This window comes from Elephas maximus, chromosome 11 (assembly GCF_024166365.1).
Source record: "Elephas maximus indicus isolate mEleMax1 chromosome 11, mEleMax1 primary haplotype, whole genome shotgun sequence".
Taxonomy (NCBI): Eukaryota; Metazoa; Chordata; class Mammalia; order Proboscidea; family Elephantidae; genus Elephas; species Elephas maximus.
In genome coordinates this window covers 77,826,632-77,846,837 of record NC_064829.1, presented here as the reverse complement: position 1 = coordinate 77,846,837, position 20,206 = coordinate 77,826,632, and the positions used below count along the sequence as shown (strand labels likewise).

Below are 20,206 nucleotides of genomic sequence, written 5' to 3'. Positions count from 1 at the left end.
CAAGCTCTTAACCTCTTTGCCACCAGAGCTCCATGTGTATATATGCAGACATATATATATATATATATATACACATACATATATGCATGTATATGTGTGTATGTGTCCTTTTTGCTGATCTTTTGGAAATGACATAAAATAAAACCATTGAGTTTTATAAAGTTATTTTGCTAGATACCTTATTTAATGTTTTCACTTGTCCTTTTTTATTTGGTTCTCGTGTGTTCGCTGAACTGATCATCTAAAAATTAATACATTTTAAATTATTCTGCAATATTTATAATTCTGATTTCTTTTTCTTAGTCTATTATTTAAAATTTCAGAGCAATATTAATTACAGGGAGTGCTAGTGGTCCTACTTGTCTTATTTAGGAATTTAATTGAGGCTCCTAGTGTTTCACCATTAATCAGGATGTTTGCTGTTAGTTCGTAATCAATTTTCTATCATGTTAATCTATCATGTTAAGGAAATCGCAAAATTGCTATGAGTTCTTATCAGGACAGTATATCTAAAATTATCAAATGCCTTTTTATCATTTACTAGATAAAGTGATATTGTCATCTGTTAATCATAAATGACATTTGTTTATTAAGAACCTGAGACATTTGTCCCGTGACATCTCTTGCCTTCCGTATTCAGTTAATTGCTTCCTCATGGTGTCCTTAAAGTTATTCTGTTCTGTGTAACCCCTATTCTGTGTATTTCCTATAAACTATTAGTTCTTTCTGGAGGCTTGGCTGGGGTCGGGTTCAATTACTTTGGTAAGAGTACTGTACAGGTGGGGCTGTTTTCTTCCTATTGTATCACATCAGGAGGCCCCTAATGTCTGGTTGCCCCACTCTTAGTGATGTTAAGGTTCATCAGAGGATTCAGGTATTGTGAGTTAGCAGTTCCTTTCATTATAAAGGTATCCACTAACATTTCACCTACTTGTTTTAGCATCCATTGACAATTGTTGTCTTGATCCATTGTTTTAATAACCCACCCACAGTCGTTGAGTCGATTTGATTCTGACTCACAGCGACACTGTAGGACAGAGTGGAACTCTCCCATAGTGTTTCCAAGGCTGTAACATTTATGGAAGCAGATTGCTACATCTTGTTCCCACGGAGCAGCCGGTGGGTTTGAACTGCCAAACTTTGGTTTGTAGCTGAGTGCTTAACCACTATGCTACCAGGGTCCTTATTGGTTTAATAGGAGCTCCAACACTGTGATTTGTAAAAATCTATTATTATATTTTTCCACTTTGTAGCTAAATTCTTATATAAAGAGGATCTTGTCCCCATTAACCATTTGGTCACCTTGAAATGCAGTTTGTACTGGAAAGAAAGGTTAAATGCTTGATTCTTTCCCTTTACTTACCGTTTGCAAGAACAATGAGCTGGTGCCCTGGCAACCTTAGAGAAAAGAGGCAGCTATGCGATGCTGTGTCCAGTAATGTCGTGAGTTTTGCTCTGCTTCCTATTTCTGTCAATAAGTGGTAATGTTAAAGAATATTTTTACTTTTAAACTGCTGAAAAGGCTTTTGATGAGTGTCACTGAGAAAACATTGGAGGGAAGAATCTTGTTCATCTCAGTGAGTGGTGGACATGTTCACTCAGCCTCACCGATTTTCCTTGTCTTCACCTCCATTTTGTTCTCCTGGTTGGAACATTTAGGATGACTATTCTCTGGAGGCATACGGAAGTTCCTTTTGTCTTAGGATGTTTTTGTGGTTTATTTTGTGACTCATTATAGGTTATAAAGTCTGTCAACATTATCCTTATTTGCTAAGTAAAATTTTATAGCTTCGTGTTGGAGAGAGCCAAAGTAACCAACTATTATGGACCAAGATATTAGAATGCCTGTGTCCCTCTGGGAGCAGATAGAAAGCTGTTAGGTTCTTATATTACAAGATTTCAAGAGCCTCCAAGAAGAAGCTCAAGAAACCAGAAGGGACAGACCCCTATGGTGAAATATTAAAATTGGTGAACGTTCTACCTCTCTTGATAATAACAATAGCCTCTTTGTGGGATATGGGTGATAGTGAGGATGATGATGATGATGATGTGTGTATTTATGTGTAAACATTGAGTTAGGAAGTGATTATACAAAATAGAGTAATTTGAGCAAAGTACCTAGCCTATGTAATTGTGGATTCTGTGAATCAGGGAGTAGGCAACACAAACTTTCAAGTCCAGATCCCAGGATGTAAGTAGCATCTATTGCAATAGGCTGTGGTGTCCAGTGTGTTGTGAGTAATCTGTGTAGCCAGGGACTGTTTCAGCCAATGCCTCAGGTTTGATTCAGGGTCTGTTAAGTCAGTATGAGGAAGAGTTGGTCTAAATCAGGACAGTTTGTCTTTGGGTTTGTCCTGCAAAATCAATGTGTATTTGATTCTTAATCTTATGTCTTAATCAGTAGGGGGATAGAAAGATGAGACAAAAAGTACACGTTGGACACAGGATGGAATCTGAACTGTGGTTGGTATACTGAATACGTCATGTGAAACCTAACAGATGGAATTCATTGCTTCATCTTCATTCAGCAAATATTGACCAGCACCCACTATGTGCCAGGCACCATCCCAAGCTGTGGGGACAGATCAGTGATTGAGCAAGACTTTATTCCTGCCTGAAGGTTTTATTAAGGAGCCCTGGTGGTGCAGTGGTTAAGTGCTCGGCTGCTAACCAAAATGTCTGTGGTTCAAACCCACCAGCCACTCTATGTAAAAAAGATCTGGCAGTCTGCTTCCGTAAAGATTACAGCTTTGGAAACCCTATTGGGTTTTTCTACTCTTTCCTATAGGGTTGCTATGAGCCAGAATCGACTTGATAGCACTGGGTTTGGATTTTTTTTTTTTTTTTGAGAGGTTTATTAGGCTATAATAAGAGATGCATCAAATAAATGGGCAATTACAATCACATATGATCAACTTTTCAGTGAGGATTTATTTGGGGTTCTCCGGGTGTGACATCTAACCCAGCCTTGGGGGACTTAGGGAGTGTGCCTGAGCTGAGCCCTCCTGGGCAGGAGGAGACAAGTAAGAGAAGTTCAGGCAAAGGTAACTTCATGTGCAAAGAGCCTGCCGTATCAGAGCTCTTCCTCAAGTTTTAAGATGGCAGGTGTGACTGGGGTGTAGGGTGGGTATGAGCAGAAGAGTTATAAGACACGAGACTGGAAAGAAGGCAGAGAGCAGGTCGTGACGGGCTTGGTAGTCAGTGAGAGGCTTGGACATTTGCTGAGGACACTGAGGCAGCCAGTACACATGGGAGGGGTGACATGAGTCAGACAGGTGTTCTAGAAAGCCACTTCTGGCATGTAATAAACACTCAGCAGACATGAGAGTCCTGGTAGCACAATGGCTAAGAGCTTGGCTGCTAACCGAAAGGTTGGTGGTTCGAACCCCCCAGCTGCCCCATGGCAGTCTGCTTCCACAGATTTACAGCCTTGGAAACCCCATAGAGTAGTTCTACTCTGTCTTATAGGGCCACTATGAGTTGGAATCGACTCAACGGCAACAGGTTTGGTTTTTTTTTTTGGTAGGTGTTTGTGTAAGGGCAGACAACATTTAATTTTCTTGGTCCTTGCTTCCAGACATAATGTAGTCCAGCAGGAGAGATCTTCTCTGCACCTGTGATGGCATCACCAAGTATGCAGGTCAGGTAGCCCAGGCAAGTGCCACCTTGACAGTCAAATGCAGTCCTTCCTTCTCAGTATTTCTATGAATTGCATGAGCTCTAACCTCTACCACCATCCCTCATGGCCGTTCAACCTCTACAACCTCATATATCAAAGGGATAATGAACCTCCACAACCTAATATATAAATAAAACTAACTTTGCTGTCCTCTGGTATAGCATAGAAATGATTGCATTTCTAAGACTCCAAATTCCAAACCAAACCCCTAGCCATCAAGTCAATTCTGACTCATGGCGACCCCGTGTGTTACAGAGTAGAACTGTTCCATAAGGTTTTCTTGGCTGTAACCTTTACAGGAGAGTGCCTGGCCTTTCTTCCGTGGTGCCGCTAGGTGGGTTCAAAACGCCAACCTTTAGGTTAGTTCCAGTGCAAACGGTTTCTACTCTGCAGAAGCTGCTAACATGTGGAGATACACACAAATTTATGTGCTGTTTCTGTCAGAGAATGAGAGGCCAAAAAAAGAAAAAGAGGCATGTAGAAGGTAGGACCGAAACTTGTAGATATGGTCAGAGATAAGAAAACTTCCTGAACTTAAGAGGGTTCTGAATAAGAGTGCTTTGATTGGCACAAGAAAAAAAAAAAGGGAAGAAAAGGCAAAGAAGCCAGCTTCAAGTGTTTTGTGTGTAGTTTTCATTTAACGTTACAACAGAGGCTGAGAAACATCCTTTCAAGTTGTAGAAACTCAGGGGATAACAAGAGGGACAGAGCTGTATCTGAGTGTGACGTGCGTCTGAGTGGCTGAAATGGAAAAGATGCCTGCAGAAGCTGGTGTGCTTCTTGACTGGTGTTGATCCTTCAAAAAACATTGCTCCATGAAATATTAACGCTTCTCCTTCAGCAACTACCTGAAGAAGCTGTGCTGGACAAGCTCAGAGCCTCCTTTGGATCCTGCATGCCAACAAGGGAGTAGGACAGCAGGGACACTGCTCATGACCAAAGGGGAGGCGAAGAGGCCAACACAAACAGGAAGGCTGTAACTAAGAAACAGACTGGGAAAGAGAATTAGAGCAAGCAGCCTCTCACCTCTGAAGGTCAGTAACCTACTTAGAAAAAAAGGTTGGAGGTGGCCAAGTTCATACATTTTAAATTAGTAGTGAGTGAAAGGGTGGGGCTGACAGTAAAACCCTATGACCGGTGAGATAGCAGGGAAAGAGAGCTATGGGGGAAAGCTGTAATTAGTTGAATGGTTGATGCTCCATAAACCTACAAGTTTAATGATGGGCATAGTTTAGTAAAAGGGTGTAGCTTAAGTACTTTTTGCTCAGTCTGTTCTTAGAATTGCATTTATAATAGGTCTGACAGTTTACTTCTTGAGAATAATAAAATTAAGCTGATTTGAGCCGTGTCTGAGTTACCAGGCTTAACCTTCCTCTCATAAGAAAGACTGAGCTTAAATATAAATACTATCTACAGACTTATTATCAATGAGGGCTGGCAAACTTTATATGTAAAGGGCCAGATAGTAAATATTTTACATTGTGTAGGCCATACATTATAGGTCACAACTACTCAACTTCATACGGTGAAAGCAGTTATACATGATACGTAAACAAATGAGTGTGGCTAGCAACTAACTTCATTTACAAAATTAGGCAGTGGGCTCAATTTGGCCCACGGACCCTAGTTTGCCAACCCCCAGTACTAGAGGTTCCTGGCTGAACCCAAACAGAAGCCCCTACCCTGAGTGGAGGTGGGTAGTTTAACCCCTGGTGCAGATCCATGACTTGCCAAAGTTCTAGGTATTCCAGACTGGGAGAAACCCCGTATCCCTCACTGGAAATACTCTCTTCAGGAGATTCTTTGAGGCAGGGAGCAGAAACCTGGGTGTTACAGTCCTGTGGAAGTCTTGCTGGGACTGTGAGCCTCTTAACAGCTAGGGTGTCCCGGCAGAAGATGTCAAGCTCTTGCATCTGACAAGAAGGGGAGGAACAAAGGACTTCACACCGTCATCTTCCCCAGCCCTAGTCAATTGTTGTCAGAACGCAGCACAGGCTTTCTGGTTTGCAGTCCCCTTCTTCCCAGCATGTTCCACACATGTCAGTAGTTGTCCAAACAACTGTGGGATGGCATCAGAACAGGGATAGCCTCACCATTGTCCATGTGAGGAGTTTCGCATGTGAGCTGGGGATGGTGGGGTTGGAATGATGAAGTAGAGACTAGAATTTTCCCAATGTTCAGAAAGGATAGAGACAGTACGGAAAGCAGAAAGATAGCAATGCAACTGAGAAGAGCGAATCTCCTGTCCATGTGGCCAGCCTAACAGAAAGAAGACAGCGTATCTGAAGAGCATCACCTAGCCTGGGTCATCAAGAGTCTGCAGTCAGAGGCAGGCTTTTAAGAGGAACTCATGTGGTTAGCTCGGTAGTAGAGAAATTCAGTACTATTCTGATTAATGACTTCCCTGAGGATAAAGCTCTTTCATATAGACAGCTCTATTAGAAAAAACCTGAAGCCAAAATCCCTTCATAAATCATGCAAAAAATGGCTGCCTATGCAACAAAAATAGCTCAAGTGGAGGATTTATTTGTCTTTGGTCAGATGTTGATAAATAGGGGTCAGCCTCTGGAAAGTTGTAAGAGCTGAACTTTACCTTTATCCACACGTCTCTCCTTGCCTTTGATTTGAACCTCTGACCTTTAGCCTCTCGATTTTAGACACTTGGAGGGTAGGTGCTTATGTTCTCTTTGTCTCTTAACTAAGTCTACTTTGGCTACCTTGGGCATGAAGGAGTTACAAAACAGTATTGTCAGTTAGTACCCCTTTTTCAATTATCCTTCCACATACCCGATCCCTTAATCCCAGGGGGAGAAGGTTTGTTGTAGGAGCTACTGAGAGTGGAGGATGCTATATTACACCTATTTTCTTTAGGGTCCATACCCAGCACACTGCAGCAGATGCCTACTGTGTTCCTTTGTCCCTTATATCTCTCTACTTGCATCTCTGCCTCACTTCACCCAGCTCTGACCCGCTTTCTTTTCCTGAAAACTCACACAGGCACATATACATGTGCATAATGTATGTTTTGGCATTCGTTTAGGAAGGTAGTGATTTTTTTTTTTTTTTTAATCATAAACTACTTATCTGACACCTGAACTATATAGTCTTTTGGGTTACTTATTTCCGGCTGTTAGCATAGTGTTTGTGACAAGGACTGTGCCACGGGGCTCTCAGGATGTGCTGTGTGGCTCAGTCTGTTTCTGCCCACCAGGGTGGTTGAGGATCAAGTGATATCGATGAGTACAAGGCCCACAGCAAATTAGGTGGCCTCTGCAATTGCAAACATCTGGGGTGTTTGGGCTCTTGCTACTCACTAGCACTAATTATTGAGGTGAAATTTATATAGCATAAAATTAACCATTTTAAACTGTACAGTTCAGTGGCATTTAGTACATTCACAATGTTGTACAGCAATCACCTTATATCTAATTCCAGAACATTGTCATTGCACTGGAAGAAAGCCCTGTACCCATTCAGCAGTCACTCTCCATTCCCCTACCCCCTGGCAACCACAAACCTGCTTTCTGTCTTTATGGATTTACCTATTCTGGACATTTCATATTAAAAAAAATCTTATATTATGGGACTTTTTGTGTCTGACTTCATCCACTTAGCAGGATGTTTTTCAGGTACGTCCACATTGTAGCATGTATCAGAACTTCATCCCTCTTTATGGCTGAACAATATTTCATTGTATGGATATACCACAATTTGTTTATCCATTCATCTGTTGATGAATATTTAGGTTGTTGATAAAGTCCTTTGATGTACAAAAGTTTTTAATTTTTATGAAATTTATATATATATAAAACCCAAACCAAATGAGTTTCTGTCGAGTTGATTCTAACTCATAATGACCCTATAGGACAGAGTAGAACTGCCCCACAAGGTTTCCAAGGAGCAGCTGGTAGATTCGAACTGCAGAACTTAGCAGCCAAGTTCTTAACCACCACACCACCAGGACTCATATACATGTATATATAACCACACTCATTGCTGTCGGGTCGATTTTGACTCATAGCGACCATATAGGACAGAGTAGAACTGCCCCATAGAGTTTTCAAGGAGCGCCTGGTGGATTTGAACTGCCTACCTTTTTGTTTAGCATCCGAGCTCTCAGCCACTATGCCACCAGGGTTTCCCTCTCTCTCTCTCTGTGTATCTATAAATACATAAAATATTGTATGTATGTATGTATATATGTATCTGTATATATATAAAATAATTTTTTTGTTGTTGAGAATATACACAGCAAAACATACACCAATTCAATAGTTTCTACATGTACAATTCAATGACATTGATTACACTGAGTTGTGCAACCATTTTCACCCTCCTTTTCTGAGTTGTTCCTCCCTCATTAACAAAAATTAACTGTCCCTAAGTTTCCTTTGTAATCTTTCAAGTTGCTGTTTTCAATTTGATCCCATATAGATAGACCTTGAAGGAGCACAATGCTCAAGGCAGACATACTTTAGTAGTTAAGGTGAAGTATTGTTTGGTTTTAAGAAGACTTCAGGGGATATTTTTGGTTTAAAAGGTTTAAAGATTATCTCAGGGCAATTGTTTCGGGTGTTCATTGACGCCCTTGGCTCCAGAAAGTCTGGATTCTATGAGAATTTGAAATTCTGTTCTACATTTTTCCCCTTTTGAGCAAGATTATTCTATAGGATCTTTGATCAGAATGTTTAGTAATGGTTGCCAGACACCACCCAGTTCTTCTGGTTTTATATATATATTTGTTACTCCTGCTTTTGGAGTCATATCTAAGAATCCACTGTCAAAAACAAGGTCCTGAAGCTTTACCTCTATGTTTTCTTCTAAGAGTTTTAGGGTTTTAGCTCTTATATGTAAGCCATTGATCCATTTCTGGTTGAGTTTTAGTTACACGGTATAAAGCATAGTAAAGATCTCTTTGAAAATCTGCATCAGGGATGTATGTGACATTAAGAGTCAGAATTGACTCGATAGCAGTGGGTTTTGGTTTGGGTGATGTTAAGAAATCATGTGTCTATATAATTCTATATGTTTATACAATTCCAAAGAAGTAATGCCAAGGCAAAGCCTTTAGGAACTTAGTGCTTTATTATTATTTTTATTTTTTCCTGTGTCTAATTTGGAAACCCTGGTGGAGTAGTGGTTAAGTGCTACGGCTGCTAACCAAAGGGTCAGCAGTTCAAATCTGCCAGGCGCTCCTTGGAAACCCTATGGGGCAGTTCTACTCTGTCCTATAGGGTCGCTATGAGTTAGAATCGACTGGACAGCACTGGGTCTGGTTTTTTTGGTGTCTAATTTGGTAAATCTTGCTACTACTGTAATACTAGGACTGTATTTTCCCTAATAACTAATGATGTAGTATATCTTGCCATTTGTGTATCTTCTTTGGAAAAATGTCTATTCAAATCTTTTGACAATTTTTTAATTGAGTTATCTGTCCTTTTGTTGGTGAGTTGTAAGTGTTCTTTATATATTCAGCTTCATCCAGGCAGCCTCCATCCCGAGCAGTCCTGGGCCTTCTAGCCCTAAGGGCCGACATGTTTTCCTCTAGTGCTCCTCTCTGAGTCACCTCCCCATCCCTTTTGGCTTGTTAGCTCTTCCATCACCCTTTCTGGTAGTTCCTCTTGTGAATTATCCTCTACTGAATCACTGGTGGCGTAGTGGTTAAGTGCTACTGCTGCTAACCAAAAGGTCAGCAGTTCGAATCCACCAGGCGCTCCTTGAAAACTCTTTGGGGGCAGTTCTACTCTGTCCTATAGGGTTGCTATGAGTCAGAATCGACTCGATGGCAACAGTTTATTTTTTATTTTTACTGAATTGCTGGGTATAGGCTTTATTTTCCTGACTAGATCATGTCTGGGAAACATGGGGTTAAGGATACCTATTACTGGTATATCTCTATATAATGGTAGATAATGTCCTGGCAGTCAGTTCCTTTCTCCTCAACTCCGTGGGAATCATCCTAGTTCAAGCCACCGTCATACCTTTGCTCAGATTATGGAAATAGTGTCCTAATAGTTTGTTATCCCTTCTTGTTCCTGTCCAAATTAGTTTTCATACAGTAGCCAGAATGATTGAACCAGGTAGTGCGTATGTGGATACAGGTAACAGAAACTGGTTTTCTGACTGGCTTATAGTACAAGTAAATTTATCACCTCACACAAGAAGCTCAGACTCCAGTGTTGGTGGATTCAATAGCTCAATGATGCCATCGGAGGCCCAAGGTTTTTTTCTACCCCTTTCTGTGATTCCCCATGAGTCATCTCAGTCCTCAGGCCAATTTGCTTCAGGATGTCTGCCTGTAGTAACTGGGGCAACATTCTTTATTGTATACATACATAGAGAGAGAGAGAGGAAGAGAGAATGAAAGAAAAGTGAAGGAAGGGCAGGAAAACTTTTTTGGCATGGAATATGACTAATTCACTCTTATGGTGTCAACTTGTGCCATGGATATTGCTTCCTTCCCCCAATCAATAATAGCTGTCATGGGGATGGCTTGATTGATTGTAATATCCCTATGGTGTATGAGAAGGAGTGGATTCTCAAAGTCAGGTTTCTGTTAGAAATAAGGAAGGGAAATGGGTTAAGTTCAGTTATCTTTCTAAGAATTTAAATCAGATTCTATCATTCTGGTGTCTAAAGCCAGTAACTTTCAGTTGCTCTTAGAGTCAGCAAGTCTATAAGTGTGAACAGAGTCTCACCTGATCTGTCTGTGTAACCCAAATCTCCAGCCATTTTCTGCCCCATCTCTCCTCAATTACTCTAGTGACAACAGCTTTGAAAAGTTCCCAGATCATCTCTGGATTTGTTCACTTGCTCTCCCAACTACCTGGAGATCTTGCCCTGCACCTGGCCACCTGCTACCTTGCTGCATGCTGATATCGAGTAGCTGACACCTACCAATAAACTTCTGGATTGAAACACGTGTGAAGCTCAGTGTTGACAGCAGGCAAAATCGTCTTTAGTGGTCTTGCTCCCCCTTTTCCTAATTTTTACCCACATTTTATTCTGACCCTCTGCTCATGGACCAAATCCATTCATACAATCCCTCTTGTTATAGAGGTACAAACATATTTTTATACTGTCACGTTAATACGTTCCTAACAAGTTTGTAAGAATTAAACTGTTACGTAACAAGTGGGGGAAGGGAGCAGTGATGGACCTAAAAAACCAGCCACGTTTGGATATTGTACTAGATTATTTAAGACATGACCACTGGGGAAATTGGAAGAGAGCCACAACATGGGACCTCTCTGTACTATCTTTGTGACTTCCTGTGAGTCTATCATTATTTCAAGATAAAAAGTAGAAAAACCTGAGGATTGACTTGTTTATACCCTTAGTCACCATACTGTAGTATCTAGGGGGCCTCCAGTGGTCTGTACATCACCATCAAAACAAATGCCAGAGGTAAGTGAGGAAGTAGAGGTGAAGGGAAGGCCTCTCCTCATGGGCCAGCAGCTCTGGGCTGAGCCGCGTCTCACCCTGCCCATACCCCCTTCCCAAAAGTCACAAGACTCATCCCCCTATGCCCTTGAGGTCTTTGCTCCAATCTCATCTCTCCATGAGGACTTCCTCTCTAAAAAGAGCGCTAATACCACACCCCATTCCCTGTCCCCATGTTCCTGTTTTATTTTTCCTCATAGCACTTATGACCTTTAACATACTATATTTTTTAATTCTTTATTTTAGTTTCTGTCTCTTCCCACTGGAATGTAAGTTCCATGAGGGCAAGAGATTTTTTTTTTCTTAATTGATTGCTGTATCTTCATTGCCGGGAGTGTGCACTCAGTAAATGTTTGTTGAATGAATGAAACTTTGTAGGAAATAAAAGCTTGGAAATAAGCTATTTCCCTGAGAGAAAAGTAATTCGAATCTACCCATCCATGTATGAGAGCAAATGTGCCTTTGAAGCTGAAATCCTTTTCCTGTGCTCACTCTTCAGAAAAAGAAGACACTGCTGATACAATCTGAGAGGAAGGAAATGGTGCTTTGCATACCATCATAAAAATTATTTTTTTTATAGACCAGCCTCCCAAAAGGTTTCCAGAGATGGGTTATTTAACTTTCCTGTTTGCTATTCTTCATGTATACAAAGGTAAAAATAATCTTATGTCTTCATTTTAAAAATTTACTCTTTTGCTGGCCTTATAGTGTAACATGTTCACAATTTGTAAAGCTCTTTAATTGGCTTAGGTAATTTCTCACTTGTTTAGAAAAACTAAAAGTTACAAATTTTGATTGTCAGTGATGGAAACCTTTTTAGACTAAGATAGAAATTGTTATTCTTTTATTATTATCTCAGTTGACTATCTTTCTAGGTTCTAGAAAGCTTAAGATATTTGTTTGGTATTTCACTCCTTAAGTCTAATTGAATTAATATGACGTTGTATATTCCAGCTCTGTGTGAAGAGATATTTTGGGACACAGCTATTAAATTGGCCGAGAATATGACTCTAGAATGTGCGTATCTGTCAATGGACTCCTTAACCCAAATGGAATGGTTCAAGATCAATACAACAAAGAAAGAGTCCATGGCGATTTTCAACCCTACTTATGGTGCCATCATAAGAGAACGCTATGCTGATAGAGTCTACTTCTTAAATTCAACCATGGGTCCCAATCATATGGCCCTGTCCTTTTACAATGCCTCTGAAGCTGATGTTGGTTTCTATTCCTGCTTTCTTTACACATTTCCATCTGGACCTTGGGAAAAGGTAATACGAGTGGTTCAGTCAGGTAAGGACAAGTTTCATTTTCCTTTTCCCCCACCTATGACATTTGATTCCATAAAACCCAAGTAAAAATCAAAAGAAAGAAAAACCTAAACCAGTTGCCCTCAAGTTGAAAGCTCAAGTAGAAGCTACAATAAGCTTGATCATATTTTTGTAGCATTTTCTAGTTCTATTTATAGATTTTATGATTTTATTGTTTTAAAGAAATAATAATGCAAATTGATCTCATTTTTCTTATGATGCTCTCATTTCTGAGTAGAAGCATCTCAGAAATTTGAAAGTAATGGGAGAAAGTGCAGGTTTTATATTGTCTGAATGGTGACGTGAGCCTAGATGTAACTGATGGTGGCAATGTTTGGGTTCAGGAGCCTGGTACCTCCCAGTTGGTGCTTTATCCTGGTGATGTTACACCATCCCCTTTCGCTGGGCACTCAGTGCTAACTTCAGTGTCTGGATGTTCAAAGTCCTTTCTATGGTGCCAGATCTGGAATTATTGGTGAATTCTGGGCAGGATCGCAATACTCGCTCCCTCTTTTGCCTCATCCAAGTTCAGCTAGAGAGGATTCTAGAAGTTATTAACTGTCGTGTTGGGAAGAATTTGAAGATGTCTTGGAGAGTTTTCTGCTGTACCTAACAGTGACTTTTGGCTTGGTGCTTAGCATGTTAATCATTCTATCAATAGCCACATGAGATGGGTTTCGTAGATTGGAAAGAACTTGAGTTTTATATTCATTGCATTCTATATAACCTTTGTTAGTTGCTCCATCCTTTGGAACCTCAGGTTCCTGAACAGTTAATTGGGGTAATAATACCTTTCTCTTTGTTGAGTGCTTTAGAGATAATATTTTTAAAGAATTTGACCCATGATAGAGAAAGGTACGTATTATTATTGCTAGTATTATTATTTCTTATGCTTTTGATACGAAGTGACTAGTGAAGAAATTTTCCAATGTCGGTTACATCCTAGGGGAGGAAATATTTTAGAACTGTATGTTTTTTGCCAGGGGTCATTCAACTTAAACCCTGTGGACATCCAACAGGGGACATGCCATGACATCTGATAGGATGCTTTCTTTTGAGGCATCTGCATCCTAAAAGAACAATTTATAGTATTAACTATAAGTAATATCAAATGGTAGAAGGTGAGAAAAAATTCCCTTTATTAGGGTTCCCTTTCTCTTCAGGTGTAGCTGAACTCAGGGTTGATTTCGTGACTCTGATTGGGGCTTACAGAGTGTCAGTTAACAAAATCTGTTTTTCATCTGTCACTCATTTATAAAGAATTCATGCTGCCACTGAAGTCTTTGTTTGCTATTGTTTGCAGTCATCTGTTGAATGTATCTGCTAATTCTTAGTGGATGGTCCACTTCTGATCAGCTATGGCAATAAAGGAGTGAATTGGCAAGGGTGTTAATGTATAGTGGTCCTTCAACAGATGGCCAGAACCACTGAGGTTAGAACGAGATGGGTCTCCTTTCTGCCCTGCATGGCCAGCCTTGGCAGTGTGGAGCCCAGATCAGATGTTCTGATTTCTGTCAGAAGGCAACCAGTTGAAACCCGGTGGCTTGATGTCTTCTGAAAGCTCAGGATAGAGAGTGAGACAAATTGTAGAGAATTAAATTATGGGTACAACACCAAGATGAGATTCTTAGCATCATGTATGGAAAAAAAAAAAAAAGGCAATATTTTCTTATTTTTATCATTCAGATTGCTCCTGCTGTTTTTTGAGGGCAGGGAAGGTGAGATCTCGGCCTCGTTGGCTTTTTCAGAAACAATGGTGATGTTTTCAGTCAGTCCCCCACCCAGCAAGGGGCCCTGACCCTCCTAGTCATTTGAGTTCTTCTTGATGGCATCCTTAAAAATGTTCTTTGCTGCTGTTGTGCATTTATATTTTAAAGAATGGGTTGAGATAAAGGTTCAGTGGAGTGTTCTACCCAGTATTTAAAAAATTTCATTTGTTTTTTTTTGTTGTTGTTATTGTGAATATATGGAGTAAAGCATATACCAATCCAACAGTTTCTACATGTACAATTCAGTGACCTTGATTATAGTCTTTGAATTGTGCAACTATTCTCAATCTCCTTTTCTGAGTTTTTCCTCATCCATTAACATAAACACCCTGCCTGTTCAGATTCCTGTCTAATCTTTCTAGTTGCTGTTGTCAATTTGATTCCGTATCGATAGGTCTTAAAAAAGTCTATTGCTCAAGGCAGACATTTTTTACCAGTTAAACTAAATTTTTTTTTCTCTTATTGTTTACCTATAGACCTGTCTAATCTTTGACTGAGGGTGAACCTCAAGGGTAACTTCATTATTGAGTTAAAACGGTGTCCAGGGGGTCATACTCTCAGAGTTTCTCTAGTCTCTGTCAGGCCAGCAAGCCCGGTCTTTTTTTTTTTTTTGCTTGTTTTAAGAAGACTTTAGGGGATATTTTTGGTTTAAGGTTTAAAGATTACCTCAGTGTAATAGTTTCAAGAGTTCATCTAGCCTCCATGGCTTTGGAAAGTCAGAAGTCCATGAGCATTTGAAAACATTTTCAACCCACTTTTGAGATTTGGGAGGAATCATTTATTTTAAAGTAAGAATAAAAGTGAATTTAAAAAACAGAGTGGCTGTATTTAAAAATTAACCTTAAATATATATAAAAATCTCTCTTTGTGCTTTATTAAAAACATACCAAGATTTATAAATATTGAATTTGTGTATAAGGTAAAAGGAAAGTGGAAGATCTATTTGACAGTAGAAAATGAGATTAGGAACTCAAAAATCCTAATATGTATAACTGATTGTAAGAGCTTCAAAGGGATTGAGAATTAAGCCACGTGCTCTGGAAATATCTTGATTTCTGTTCTATACTGACAACTAACCATGTGCTATCTCATATCTCACATCACCCCCACCACCCACTTTGATGCTGATAACACCTTGTTTTATTCTGAGCTGCAAAGAGCTCTGGTGACCTCTCCCAAACCTCAAACATCGCACCTGTCCCAGACCTGTTCTTTCTGATGACGATGCCTAGGCTCATTTCATGCCACCATGCTGGGGCCCATGTCTTGTGCTTCCTCTCACTTTTGTTTCTAGAAAGTCTAATCTCAGGCAGCTTTCACTCTGGAAATAATTTTATCAGCAAGTTTACACTGAGTTGAACTGGCCAAGAAAAGAATATATTCACAGTGGACCATTCTTTCTTTAGCCCACAGGATAGAGTTAGAGCACTTAAAGTTATATTTACGGAAATTTCTCCCAAGGGGGTGGCCTACCCAAAGTATGTGTTACCTAACCTTTACTGGGTGCCTATTCTGTAGGCGCGGGAGAAAGATGTGACAGCCTGCTTCTGTAAAGATTTTCAGCCTTGGAAACAATATGGGGCAGTTCTCCTCTATAGGGTTCACTATGAGTTGGAATCGACTTGATGACAATTGGGTATGTTTTTTTTATTCTGTATGAGGAGTCCCTGGGTGGTGCAAATGGTTAGCGCACTCAGCTGCTAACCAAAAGCTTGGAAGTTCGAGTCCACCCAGAAGCACCTCAGAAGAATGGTCCTGCAATCTACTTTCAAAATTATCAGCCATTGAAAACGCTATGGAGCTCAGTTCTACTCTAACGCTCATGGGGTCACCATGAGTCAGAGTGACTCCATGGCAACTAGTTTACTGTATAAGAGGTAGTCAGAAGCCAGCTTGTTTAGTACTCAAGAGACACTATAAGGTAGGTAATGTTATGCCATTATGCAGCTGAATAAACTGAGGTTCAGGGTGGTTAACTGACTTGTCCAAGGTGGCTGAGCTGCCAAGTCACAGCCCTAGGGCAAGCCCAGTCCCTATTTCTGAAATGCTGGAAATGAGGTGAAGGAGAGCATGATTTCAGCAGTGTGAATCGGGAAAGGCTCAGGAAAGGAAACATAGTGCTGGGTCTTGAAGAGTTGGGAGGAACTTTTAAACTCAGAGAATCTCAGGATGAGGGAAGGAGAGAAAGATGGAGGATATGCAGAATTATTGATGTGTGAGCAGAAGATGCATTTAACTCTCTAGCTCACGTTTACAGAGGAGATTATAGATTCTCACTCTGCACATCTGAGTATGTTGTGTTAGCCACATCACATATTTTTCTTACTTTGTGATCTCCCATGCTCCAGTCCATTATTTCAACTTGAGTACAGAGCTGCCTTTCACTGTCTCCCTTCAAGGATTTTATTCTCTCCTAGACTGTACAACGAGTCCCTGGGTAGTTGTTGTTAGGTGCCGTTGAGTCAATTCCGACTCATAGCGACCCCATGTGACAGAGTAGAATTGCCCCATAGGGTTTTCTTTGACTGTAATCTTTGTGGGAGCAGATCACCAGGTCTTTTCTCTGGCAGAGAAGCTGATGAATTCGAACCAAGAAGCTTTTGGCTAGTAGCTGAATGCTTACTCATTGCTCCACCAGAGCTCCTTCCCTCGGTGGTAAACCCATAAACTTGTTGCTGTTGAGTCGATTCCGACTCCTACAAACCCTAAAGGACAGAGTAGAACTGCCCCATAGAGTGTCCAGGGAGTGCCTGGTGGAGTCAAACTGCCGACCTTTTGATTAGCAGCCGTAGCCCTTAACTACTATGCCACCAGGGTTTCCTCCCTGGGTGGTAGCCACTCTTATTGTTAGAATCCTTCCTTTCTACCTCGTTCATGACCAAAGTGTCCTCTGTTCAGGCTACTGGCATTGACACAGCAGCTAAAGTGCTCATGCATTCTCTCACATTTGTTAGTGGGGCTGGGAAGCAAAAGAGGCTCCTTCAGTATTGTCCCTGCAGTGCCAAGAAATCCCATGGTGGAAGGAAATTCTAAAGGCCATGCTGGCCTGTGTTCTGACTATAATCACCACCGGCATTCACTTTTCTCTTGCCACTTGCCTCTTTTCTAATGTTGAGGTGATGCCAGATTTGAATTTGACTTAAAACTGGAAAGAGGGAAGTAGTTCCGATCTGGCTGGTGTAAAGGAGTGTGCTGATTTGTGCGAATGGAATTCACCTCTCTGTGGATTCACTCGTCAAGTCTTTACTGGAGTAATGTTCAGGTGATTTGGAGGACAGGAGGGCATAGATCTTAGCTCTAAATGTCATGCAGAATATTAAGGGCAATAAAAGTTGCATGTAGCAGATTATAATTTAATGCAACAAGTTATGTGTTATTGTAGTTCAGAGAATAGAATTTACTTTCAGCTGAGAAATTAAGGATAGATTCCTTGAAAAAGAGGAATTTGAACTTAACTTGAAGTGAGTAAGAGATGGGTGGAGTAGCATTCAGGATAACTGTTTTGGAAAATTATATAGAAAATAGACGGCTTTGGCTTTAGCATAACCTGGGTTGGAAGGTAACTTTCATTTAAAAACAAAAAAGCTAACAAAACAAAACAAAAAAAAAACCTCTCAAATTAACCCAACGCATGATATTGATTGGCAAACTAATGCAATTAATTATGGTTTACAATTCATGGCTTGGTTTCCTTTAAGATGCTGATTTAGCGCTTCAAAAAATATAGGATGCTAGGTATATTATATACTTTATTTTACAGTCTGTCTTAAGAAATTTGCACACTTCCATTTCAGCTTTTATTTTGCCTGTCCCAAAGTCAGAAGGAGGGAAACAAATGTATGAAAATGGTACTACCTTATCTATTAGTGAAGCCCTGGTGGCACAGTGGTTCAGAGTTACGGCTGCTAACCAAAAGGTCATCAGTTCGAATCCACCAGCTGCTCCTTGGAAACTGTATGGGGCAGTTCTACTCTGTCCTGTTGGGTTGCTATGAGTTGGAATCGACTTGATGGGAACAGATTCTTTTGGGTTTTATATATTAGTGACAGGTGCAGAGTGACACAGGGAAAGACTTGTTCTAAAAGGCTTTTGCCTGTCTAAGGAAATCCCAAAAAAGGGTTAAAAAAGGCCATGGTGAAGGATTCTTTCTTATTCTGCTTTACGAGGGTCATCAATACATGCCAGTTTGCTTTTTCCTTCTTTCGCTTTTGCCCATTATATGCAGCGCTATCTCTTTGATTTTTTTTTTTAAGTCGCATGGAAAAATATTGTTTCAAATCTAATGTTTAAAGAATGAAGCCATAAACACTCTCTTCTGGCCCATTCTAGTAAGCTCAGAAATAGGTCAGAAATTTTCCTTTTTACTTATCTCTGTGTGTGTGAATAAGAGTTTGGTAAAATGTTACTTTTTCACAGTTTTTCATTTAAAAAGAGGGAAATGATATTAAATAGTCCCTGTAAGAAATAGTCAACTGATGAAACAAACATTTGAGGGGCTTAGAAATCTCACTCATAATGAAATAAAATAGTAAATAGAGAAGGCAGACGATGAGTCCTTTAAGGCTTGTAGAAAGCAAGGTTATGGCCACTGCACGCCTCAAGGGTGAAATTAATGGGAATCCAAGAGTGGAATAGGACCAGCACCTGTGCCAAGTAGTTTTTATTGGCTTGCTTTCCATTTCCAAGTTCAGGGAAGAACATGCTGGAGAGTACATCTCACCATGGATCCAATACTCAGGCTTTGGGGTAAAGCTCTATAATCAAAAATTGCAAAGAAAGAAATCAAAAAACAACTCTAAAACGTTACAGTACTGGGTTTATATTCATCATTATATTCAACAAATTGAATGGCTGATAAAGTTTAATTACTGTGCAGGCAACAGTTTCTGCTGGGGGTTTAACGGGAGTGATGGCTCCTGTTTGTCTATCTCCATGCATGCACCTGCCTCATCTTCTTCCACCTGCTTTTGTGCCCTATGAGAACACCCAGTCCTTGACGCTTAATGTTGTTATTAGCTGCCGTGAGTCAACCCCGACTCATGGTGACCCCATGCACAACTGAACGAAACGCCGCCCTGGTCCGGTGCTAGCCCCGTGATTGGTTGCAGATTGGACAGTTGTGATCCATAGGGTTTTCACTGACTGATTTTCAGACATAGATCGATCGCCAGGGCTTTTTTCCTAGACCGTCTTAGTCTGAATGCTCTGTTGAAATGAAACCTGTCCAGCATCGCAGCAACATACAAGCCCCCACTGACAGACGGGTGGTGGCTGCACATGACCTGCTTCGGCCAAATGGAACCAGGGTCTCCCACGGGCAAGGAGAGAACTCTACCACTGAACCACTCTCCCCTGGGCCCTTATACTTCTCAGCTATAGCAAAGTCCAGAAGAAGACCTTTACTTTGGAGTTGCTTGAAAATGCATTCAGGCAACCGGAGCAGGGGATGCGATGTTCCGTGACTTTCGTGTGCACAAACTCTACACTTTTTCCCTTTTATTTCCAAGATGATTGTAGGGTGGGGGCGTAATTGGCTGAATTTCTAGAGAATCAGTGATGGCTGTAGCTCGGGGACAAGTCTTCCCCTGCAGGCCCTGAAGACTGTGTTCGTAGGCATGGAGACTACATAGTTCTTGGTTTTTCCTCCTTTAACTTTCAGTGATCAAGACATTTCAAACACCTTCCACTGCTCCTAACCACAGCTGCTTTTACCGAGCACTTCAGAGGCTGCCAACCACAGACCTGGGGCCCATTTCCTCTGCAGAGTGGGTGCTGGTGGGGTGTGGGGATGGGGTGGGGAGTATGGCCTCATGCCTGAGTAAGAGCCAGAGTCCTATAACCTTTAGTGTCTGTCTGAATGACTGTGGAGTGGAACATGGTCAACCTACATGTGGCCAGCTCCTCCCCACACCATCTAGTCAACAATACTTTTTTTTTAATTGTTTTATTGTGGTGCAATATATAAATTAAGCAAAACAATTGCCAATTCAACATTTTTTACATGT

General features: G+C 40.7%; 1 protein-coding gene across 3 annotated transcripts in view; it reads left to right on the top strand.

Annotated features, from left to right (window-relative positions):
* Window positions 1–4,293: 4,293 nt before the first annotated feature.
* CD226 (CD226 molecule) overlaps window positions 4,294–20,206 on the top strand; it is a 101,860-nt gene continuing 85,947 nt past the window's right edge. Inside the window, exons 1-3 of one of the 3 annotated variants that reach the window (XM_049902002.1) lie at window positions 4,294–4,713; window positions 11,703–11,774; window positions 12,077–12,415. In XM_049902002.1, coding sequence (XP_049757959.1) covers window positions 11,729–11,774; window positions 12,077–12,415 — 385 coding nt within the window. In that variant the 5' untranslated portion in view covers window positions 4,294–4,713; window positions 11,703–11,728. Of the gene's footprint in view, window positions 4,714–11,621; window positions 11,775–12,076; window positions 12,416–20,206 lie in introns of all 3 variants that reach the window. The other 2 variants (XM_049902001.1, XM_049902003.1) reach the window with 2 other exon arrangements.